The following is a 9,927-nucleotide window of genomic DNA, read 5'->3' as shown; positions in this document are numbered from 1 at the left end:
GGAGACAGGTGTACCTGCTGGAGACAGGTGTACCTGCTGGAGACAGGTTTACCTGCTGGAGACAGGTGTACCTGCAGGAGACAGGTGTACCTGCTGGAGACATGTGTACCTGCTGGAGACAGGTGTACCTGCTGGAGACAGGTTTACCTGCTGGAGACAGGTGTACCTGCAGGAGACAGGTGTACCTGCTGGAGACAGGTGTACCTGCTGGAGACAGGTTTACCTGCTGGAGACAGGTGTACCTAAAAGAGACAGATGTACCTGCAGGAGACAGGTGTACCTGCAGGAGACAGGTGTACCTGCAGGAGACAGGTGTACCTGCTGGAGACAGGTGTACCTGCAGGAGACAGGTGTACCTGCAGGAGACAGGTGTACCTGCTGGAGACAGGTGTACCTGCTGGAGACAGCTGTACCTACCTGAGTCCAGAACAGGTTTGAATCAATGAAAATTTGGATCTGGGGTATTTTGTGTTTTAAGTTTTTATTTATTTCCTGTTTGGAGCTGAATTTCGATGCTCTTTGTTAGAATAAAATAAACACTTTTAATCTTTAACTTTTCAGAAAAATATGAAGGTCATTTTGAATCTGTAAAATAAATCAGTTCCAGAGGTTTTTCTGAGCCTGACTTTCTCTCTGGCTCCACTTTGTGGTGAAACTTTAGTTTATTGTTGCAGCTCTGAGTAACAAAATCACAATAAAACAACTTTCACAATAAGACTTGTTTTATTTTCTTAACAGTTTCACCCTTTACAGACATAAAATATAAACTTTATAGAAGCCACTTCCTGTTTGTTTTTATTAGTATGCTAAATATAAACAAACAAATATTTATTTATTTGTGTTTTGGGCGGCACAGTGGCTCTGTTGGTAGAGCTTGATGCTTCTCAGCAAGAAGGTCTCCGGTTCGAATCCCGGCCTGGGGACCTTTCTGGGTAGATCTCTCCAGGTACTCCAGCTTCCTCCCACAGACCAAAAACATGACTGTTAGGTTAACTGATAACTAAATTGTCCCTAGGTGAGAGTGAGTGGTTGTTTGTGTTGTGTGTCTCTGGGATGGACTGAGACCTGTCCAGGGTGTACCCCGCCCCTCGCACTGTGACTGCTGGATATGGACACCAAGTGACCCTGAAAGGAAGAAGCCTGTACAGAAAATGGATGGATGAAATATTTTATTTTATTTCCTGCACTGAGCAGAACCTGGAGGAGCTCAGAGTCTGAGGGTTCCTGATCTGATGGACTCGTAGGTCTCAGCGCTCARAGGAACGTAGCTCTGAACTCTGTCATCCAGGAAGTAGACAGGGTCCTGGATACTWCCTGGATCAAAACCCTGCTCCACCAGCTTCATTTTCGTCTGCTTAAACGTGCAGGTGACTTCCACTGAGGTCTGAGGACACACACACACACACACACTCAGTGTTTCTCCAGCACTAACATCCTGCAGCAGCGCGTGCAATGAACTCACCTGTACCCTGATGAAACGAGGCCGAGCGTATGAAGGCAGGTAGTTAATCACATGATTATAGATTCTTCTTCCATCAAACTCTGAACCTTTCTTCAAGGTAACAGCTGCCATCCCGACACGCCCCTCATGTCCTGAAGAAAAACAAATAAATAAAAATATTAAAAATGCAGAGAAATGCTGAGTCAGCAACAGTTTACTCGTTTATTCAGCTGCTTATAAATGTTTCTGTATGTTCATGAACTACTTCCACTGACTGAGCTCATTTCAACCTTTAGCCACTGTCCGGCTAATCAGAGCCTTTAGCTCATGTTAATTCAAACCTTTAGGTGTCCAAACTACGGCCCGCAGCAAATTCTGAAAATATAATCGAATATGGCCAGCGTAAGAATTTTTTAGCTCAACACCGATGCACTTCTCAGTTTCAACACTAGATGGAGCCAGCCGCAGAAACAAAATTATAGAGAAGAGAAGAAGAACCTTTTTGTGACTTCACACTGCGTTCAGTTTGATGCTGCTTCCATTTACGTGGTAAAACCTTAACTAGGAAGTGGTAGTGATGCAATTTCCCAAGCTACCAGATGAAACCACGTTCCAGTTGTCACCCTGGGAAAACAAGATGGACGCACGCTTTGTTTTTGTTGCAGTTTATGAATATAAGAAATAACTGACCAGATATGCACTCCTTTCACRGCACATGTTGGATGAGAACCACTGAAGGTACTTTTTTAATATTTATAGTTGGCGAACAAAATAATTAAATATAAAGTGGYGCAGCCACAAAGCCTTTTACGTCCCTACTGTTAGCGAACTAAATACACCATCACTAAGTTAAAGTGAAAACATGTAACGTTTGTGATATGTTGATAAATCATTGAACACTTTRTGTTGTGTTTGGATGTCTGAAGTGCCGATGAGACGCCTTCGTGATGTGCAGAACTGATGTGGTGAAAATCATCGTGGCTGCCTGCTTCCTCCGTTGAGATGTAATCTTATTTTTTCCACAGTCAAGGCTCATAGTGCTTTTAATCTTTTATTAAACCTTTATGTAATCAGGTAAAACATTGAGACGAGCTTCTTATTTGCAATGTCAGCCTGGCAAATAATAAATGTCAGAACTATACACCTTGTTATTATCACACGGAAAGTAGTGAAACATTTTCTAACACAAATAGAGCAAAAAGTGAGATGAAGGCTTTGGTTTTTTAACCTCATAAGTACATTCACTCTTTGAGTTCAATGTCTAAAGAAAACACCATAACTGTGTACCTGGTTATGTAATTTATGGAAGGAAAAGTTTCAAATCAAAGTTTTTTCATTCACTGCAACTTTTACTGTGTGAACAATTTAAAGAGTAACTTACCCCAAAATTAACTTTTTTTTAGCTGATAAGCTGTCTAGAATGTGTCTAAAATGTTATATAGTACTGTTTCTGTGCTAATTTTGATGTTTTTGTGTGTATTTGTTCAAATCTGTTATATTTGGTCTAAAAACGTGTTTTTGCTGCTCATATGGGTAGAGCAGTGGTACTGCAGGCTAATTTACATATTGGTTAACGGCTCTCCACGGTGACGTGTCTTCTCCACGGTTTCGTCACAGCGGCTGTGTTCTGGTATAAAAGCCTCTCTCTAAGACACGCCCCTGCAGCAGTCAGAGGGTGGAACAGTTAGCAAGCTTAGYATGATCGTCTGTTGACCTTCAGCCTCGGGTGGGGAGAGCTGACTGCTGCGCTGCCCCCCACCCCACACACACACACACACACACACACCAGCAGTACGTCCTGCACAGCAGGAGGGGAGGAGGGGAGAAAGGCAGCAGGGCAGCTGCAGCCCTAACGGACCAAACTTCAGTCAAACAAGACCCAACACTTTTATTCCTGATTTAAACTAGTGATCTTGTGAGCAGCTGCAGCTGTATGCTTTTATTTTTTCTGTCAGGCTGTCTTAGCGCTCCTCCTCCTCTGTCCGAGGCTGGTGTGGTGTGAGGCGGACAGCTCAGCTGAGGCTGCTGGAGCTTCATGTCCTGATCCAGGGAGACAACACGAGTCGGGGGTGAAAATCCTCCACCTCAGACGTTCAGAGATGTAACTATCTGYGTCGCTGTGGTCACTCTCCATGTAGCATCAATTATGCTAATGCTAGCTGCCACGTTCTCTSRTCCTGGCCACACCTCCGCTCTCTAACCCCCTCCTCCCCTACCCACTTTGATGCATTTKTCAAATTTYGCCTTGGGGCGGAGTTATCTTTTCACAKGGGGGTAAGATACACTTTAAATGCTATTAAACAGTCTATTTGCTCCAATATACTTTCTGTGTGAGGTTTCTCAGTTAATACCCCATAGTGAAATGAAATCACAGTAGTCTGAAAAAGGATCATTTTAATTCCAAAATGTTAAAAAAACAAACAAAACAAACAAAAAAAAAAACTTATGACCTTATGCCCAATAGGTGAGTTAGAAACACACACATTATTGATGTATCAGTTTGTCACTTACAGTGTGTGGCCCGGCCCTTTGTTTATTTTTCTGTATTTGGCCCTCACTAAAAAAAGTTTGGACACCCCTGCTTTAGCATTTGTTTAACTAAATTGAGCCTTTAGCTACATTTTAGCTAATCTGAGCCCTTAGTTCATGTTTAATTAATTTGAAACTTTAGCTACTGTCCATCTAATCTGGGCTTTTGGTTACTGTTTAGATAATTTGAGCCTTTAGCTGTGAYTTTGCTCATTTTATCTTTTAGCTGTGGTTTTAATAATTTGACCTTTTTGTTTTCCTTGTTTTCATTTTTCAATTCAGTAAATTTCCAGATTTGTAGCCTTTTCAGTTTCAAATAAATCATTTGTGTTTAATGTTTTGATTTTTTTAGCTGTTTTGAATTAAAAGCCAAACAAACGAGGATCACCTGGAACTTGAACTCCGTAAACGTTTGCTTCCTGCAGACAGCCGCTGATGGACATGATGTCAGACACTTCGGTCGTTGCCACGTTCTCGCCTTTCCACCTGTGGGGTCGAACCTGTTTATATCAGCTAAAGCTTTTAATAGCTCATGAAAGGCAGGAAACCATGTAGCAAAAGGCTAAAAAAAAAGCTAAAATAACTAAAAAGTGAGCTAAGTATCAAAGGCAAAGCAAGAAGCTAAAAGAAGCAAACATTTGGTTAAATCCTAAAAATAGCAGACGTTTAGCTGGAAGCTGAAGTAGCCAGATGTGAGCTGAAGTTCAGGACCTGAAGGTGTCACCGACTCGATCCTGAAAGTAAATAAAGTTCTCCTCATCGATCCTCATCAGATCCCCGGTGTTGAAGTAAACGTCTCCTTTTTTCAGGACGTTACGGAGTTTCTTCTTCTCTGTTTGCTCCTGGTTCTGGGCGTAGCCTTCAAACGGAGTGAMCTCTGTGATCTTTGAAACCAGCAGTCCGGTTTCGCCTGCGAAAAAACACCAAGTTCAGCGTGAAACACTGAAAACCTGTTGAAACAAAGAAGCAGCTCTCAGCTGGGCACCTTTAGCTGCCTGGATGCAGAGACCGTCAGAGTCTCGCGTCGGTTCTTCTCGCTCCGTGTCGTATTTTATCAGAGCGTACGAGAAAAGCATCTGCAGGAGAAATAAATGTAGAATCTGAGGTAACGCTGCTCCAAGCTCTGATTGACAGCTGGATGAACGCATCCAAACTACTTCCTGTTTCCACTTTGATTAATAAAACAAAAACACTTTTCAGATTTACATTTTAATAATAAATAATTAGAACAAACACAAAGTGAATGTTAAAAAGGTGAAATATTTGGAGTCATTCTTACTTTGTGCAAGAAGTGGACCCGTCCAACGGCGCCGATCTTTCCGGCGTAGTTCTGAAAGCCGATGTTTCCTTCAGTGGAGGCATAAAACTCTAAAATCTGAATGTTTCCGAAGCGACTGAGAAACTCCTTCCAGATTTCGGCTCTGATGCCATTCCCGATGGCCAGCCGGACCCGGTGGTCCCTGTCGTTGTCTTTCTGCAGAGATTCAACATTTGCAGCGATGACTTTCAGCTACTTCATGTGGTTTAATGAGCTGAACTGAATCTGATCGTTAGTGAACCAAAACACCCGACAGGATTCCAAATAAAAACCATTAAATCGTATTAAATCATCTGGACAGATTTTAAATCTAAAGTCTGAATGTGTTTAAACACCAGGCAACTAAAAGTGCAGAGCAAAGCAGAAATACTCGCCCAGCATGGTCCTTATACTCTGTTACTTTAAATACCATGACCACTAAGTTCATCTGTGTACTACTAAAAGAAAAAACGGCAGCAGAGTCACTTGATATGGTCGTCCAAAGCAAAGGCCAGCAGCTATTCTGAGATCTGACCAGAAAAAGACAAACCGCCTCCGGAGAAAACTGAGCCTCAGCTTCACGTGATGGAATCAGACACTCTGAATGGCATACATGGAGAAAAGGATGTTTACAGTACGACTAAATACAAATAAACCCGTAAAGATTCAAAAGACCGAGTGGTCGGTCGGCTTTTTACAGCAACAAACAGTTAAACACTGCACAGAAAGCCAGGCTGGGAGCTGGAACTCCATATTTAACATTTAACGCTTCCTATTATGGAGAGCCAGCTGTGCCGCGCAGCGGGAATGTACGGATTTGGAAAGATGTCTCGGACGGGATCGTCTCAACGGCAGCAGCTGTCTGTAGCAGGACGTTTTACAGTAGAGGACATCTGAGGAGGCGTGGAGTCCAAACGCAGGCAACAAGATCAGGTGGGAAAACAAAACAAACACAAGGCAAAACAAACACAAGACAAAACAAATACACAAGATAAACTAAACAAAACAAAATAAAAAGACAAAACAAAACAAACACGACTAAACAAAAACAAGACAAAACAAATACACAAGATAAACAAAACAAAATAAAAAGACAAAACAAACACGACTAAACAAAACAAAAACAAGGCAAAACAAAAACAAGACAACAAATACACAAGATAAACTAAACAAAATAAAAAGACAAAACAAACACGACTACACAAAACAAAAACAAGGCAAAACAAACACAAGACAAAACAAAGACACAAGATAAACTAAACAAAATAAAAAGACAAAACAAACACGACTAAACAAAACAAAAACAAGGCAAAACAAAAACAAGACAAAACAAATACACAAGATAAACTAAACAAAACAAAATAAAAAGACAAAACAAACACGACTAAACAAAACAAACACAAGACAAACAAATGCACAAGATAAACAAAACAAAATAAAAAGACAAAACAAACACGACTACACAAAACAAAAACAAGGCAAAACAAACACAAGACAAAAACAAGACAAAACAAATACACAAGGCAAACTAAACAAAAAACAAGACAAAGCAAACAAGCACAAGACAAAACAAGAAAAAAACAAAACAAAAAACAAGACAAAACAAATATACAAGGCAAACTAAATAAAATAATAAAAACAAGAAAAAAATAAAAATAAGACAAACTAAATCAAAACAAGACGAAACAAAAAGAAGAAAAAACAAGATAATACAAATCAAGACAAAAACAAGAAAAAACAAGCCAAAACAAACACAAATACACAAGGCAAACAAAACAAACACGACAAACTAAACAAAACAAAATCAGAACAAAAAACAAGACAAAACAAATATACAAGGCAAACTAAATAAAAAATTAAAACAAGAAAAAACAAAATAAAAATAAGACAAACTAAACTAAATCAAAACAAGACAAAACAAAATGAAGAAAAAACAAGACAATACAAAACAAAACCAAGACAAAACAAGAAAAAACAAAAACAAGACGAAACAAAATCAAGACAAACTAAACAAGATCAAAAAGAGACAGGACAAAACAATACAAAAACAAGAAAAAACAAACCAAGACAAACTAAAAAAATCAAAACAAAAACAAGATCAAAAAGAGACAGGGCGAAAACAATACAAAAACAATACAAGACAAAACAGAAACAAGAAAAAACAAAAACAAGATTAAAACAAGACAACACAAAATGAAATCAAGACAAAAACAAGGCCAAGCAAAACAAAATCAAAACAAGACAAGACAAAAACAAAGCAAAACAAGACCAAAAAACCCAACAAGTCAAAAACAAGACAAAAAAAACTTGTCACTGAGGTGAGAAACAGGCGTGTTCTGAGATAAAGTGGTAAACTAAATCTAAACAGAACCGCTGAGGCTCCACTGTAAAGTGTTTATGTCACACTACATTTAAAAATAAAATACACCTCATGTGTCTGAGAGCTGAGGAGAACTCTTACCTTCGGGGCGCTGCACAGGTAACGCATCACCTCTCCGATGTACTGAACCACGGTCACCTGGTGTTTCCTGCAGTCGTCCCAGAACTGAGAGGCAGAAAACTTCCTCTTTAGAACCATAGTTGACCCTTCAAAATAAAATGTCAGTGTTGGTTTTACTTATAAAACCTGTTCTAAACATGACAAAGTGATTTATAAACAGGTTGGTCCTGAGACTGGGGGGACAGGCTGGTCAAGAATCTGGGGGAGGCAGGTTGCCCTTTTGTTTTGGGGGCATGGTGGTCCATGGTCTTGGGGGTCAGGTTGGTCCAAGTGTAAGACTGAACCCTGAGAGAACCTGGCTCCTGATCCTGAGATAAGCTAATCAGCTAACAGTTCCCAAAGTTAGCAAAAAAAGCTAATCTGCTAAATGAAGCTAGTTTCTGACTTCAACTGGTTTTAAAAAAGTCAAGAAGTTCAGTTTAATAATTTAGTGTCAAGTAAATCAACTTTAAAATAAGTGAAATATTAAAATCAATATGAAACAAAGAAGACTAGTTTCACATTTAACTTTGACACATTTTAACTTTACAAAGGTAAGAGATGTGTCCATGACTGCTGAATGATTAAATGAATCGAGGCTGAAGCTTCAGCTGCTGACTTCAGAAATAAAGTCCTCTCAGAAACACTGCSTGAACTGGAAACGGCAGAAAGAATCCGATTATTGGGTTCTGGGGACAAAAGAGTCTTTCAGAGGCGAGTGAGGCCAAATATGACAGTCATGTGAGAGTCCTGGTTCTGGTCCAAAACTAGTCCAGCTTTCCTCAGAGTTCTGAGGCTTGGTTTCTACAGATCCTGGAGGATTTTAGAGCTTTTTCAATTTATCAGACTCTTTATTCAAAATGTGTTTTTGTGTTTTGCTTTAACGTCTCATCCAGGACTTTATGAACTAGAACCTGAGTTTGTTATGAAGTCCTGTTGGACAATAAATCTAAACAAAAACATCTGATAAACCCGACTAATGGGTTTAAAGTGTCATAAATGCAGTTCTGATTAATCTACTGGGTCCAAACAGACTCTGTGGTGTTGATGCTGTTTTAGATGATGATGATGATGACGATGATGATGATGATGATGACGATGATGATGATGATGTCATCATGACGGGCACTTTGTCCGACCCCGGCAATGTGTGGGTCAGGGTTTTTGTGATCTTTAGTCACTCTCTTGGTTTCAAAATTTGTTGTGAAACTGTGCCGCGCTCTTTGTCTCCACGATTGTTTTTATGGTGTAACGGACGTAAACGCAGGACTTGCTTCCTAAGTTTCAACTTTTGATGACCTCTAAATCCTTATTGAGACCTTAACGGGTGGTCCGATTTGATTTTAAAAAACAAAGCAGTTTTGGAATCAGTCCAGAGCCTTACGAGTAGAAAAGGAAAAACATCTTTAAAATAAGTTAAGATTTGGTGAAAGCCCCCACTCACGTCWAACAATGCTTATAGCCAGTGTGTAGGGTCCACATTGTTTTTATTTAGATTTACACTCAGTTTCAGGACAAAGACACCAGCACTGAGTAAACAAATATGTCAACCGTGACCCGTGTGAATAAAGAAGAAAGAGTTTTCAACAATCTGAAGACGTCTTCCTGCATCAAACAGCAGGTGGGCGACTGTTAAAGTCTGAAGACGTAGAAAGTTTTTATTCAGCCAATGGATCCACAAGCTCAGTACCAAACAGCTCAGCCAGGATTAATGTTTGCTCTTCATCAGGGTGAGCCTTGATGATTTATTTTTTCTGTTACAGCATCAGCCAAAGTCCATATTAGACTACCCTGAACTTTGACTAGACACCACATAGAGGTAACATAATGACCCCCGCACGCAGAAATGCACCGGAACCCAGAAGTCTTTATTCCTAATAAACGTCATGCTACTAGGTGCATCCCAAAATCATAGTGGCTTGGGAGGGGGTCTTTTTTTGGGGGTGTGGGGGTGTGGGCATTGGTTGACCTGATGGATAGCCCTTCATCAGAGCTAAACAACCAAAGAAAATTTTGAAGCTCCTATGTTTAATAGTTTTTGAGCTCTAACCATTTTTCTATGTCCAGACACCACTTTTTCAGATAAATTGGTGGTCGTGAGGGGAGGACTTGTCTCTGGAAAGCCTCGATAAAAGACGCCAACGTCTCCTCTGATGATGAGCGCTAGTGTCGTGGTAGCAA

At 40.1% G+C, this 9,927-nt stretch overlaps 1 protein-coding gene across 1 annotated transcript in view; it reads right to left on the bottom strand.

The window, feature by feature from the left end:
- Positions 1–1,152: 1,152 nt before the first annotated feature.
- LOC106530934 (very long-chain acyl-CoA synthetase) overlaps positions 1,153–9,927 on the bottom strand; it is a 15,032-nt gene continuing 6,257 nt past the window's right edge. The window contains exons 4-10 of the mRNA XM_014026667.1: positions 7,729–7,853; positions 5,250–5,444; positions 4,956–5,046; positions 4,682–4,880; positions 4,359–4,456; positions 1,463–1,593; positions 1,153–1,384 (exon numbers count right to left, since the gene is read on the bottom strand). Of these exons, the coding sequence (XP_013882121.1) occupies positions 1,208–1,384; positions 1,463–1,593; positions 4,359–4,456; positions 4,682–4,880; positions 4,956–5,046; positions 5,250–5,444; positions 7,729–7,853 (1,016 nt within the window). The 3' untranslated portion in view covers positions 1,153–1,207. The remainder of the gene's footprint in view (positions 1,385–1,462; positions 1,594–4,358; positions 4,457–4,681; positions 4,881–4,955; positions 5,047–5,249; positions 5,445–7,728; positions 7,854–9,927) is intronic.

This window comes from Austrofundulus limnaeus, unplaced genomic scaffold, assembly GCF_001266775.1.
Source record: "Austrofundulus limnaeus strain Quisiro unplaced genomic scaffold, Austrofundulus_limnaeus-1.0 Scaffold578, whole genome shotgun sequence".
NCBI classification, from domain to species: domain Eukaryota; kingdom Metazoa; phylum Chordata; class Actinopteri; order Cyprinodontiformes; family Rivulidae; genus Austrofundulus; species Austrofundulus limnaeus.
Note: the sequence above shows the minus strand (reverse complement) of the source record. Positions and strands in the feature narration are given on the sequence as shown.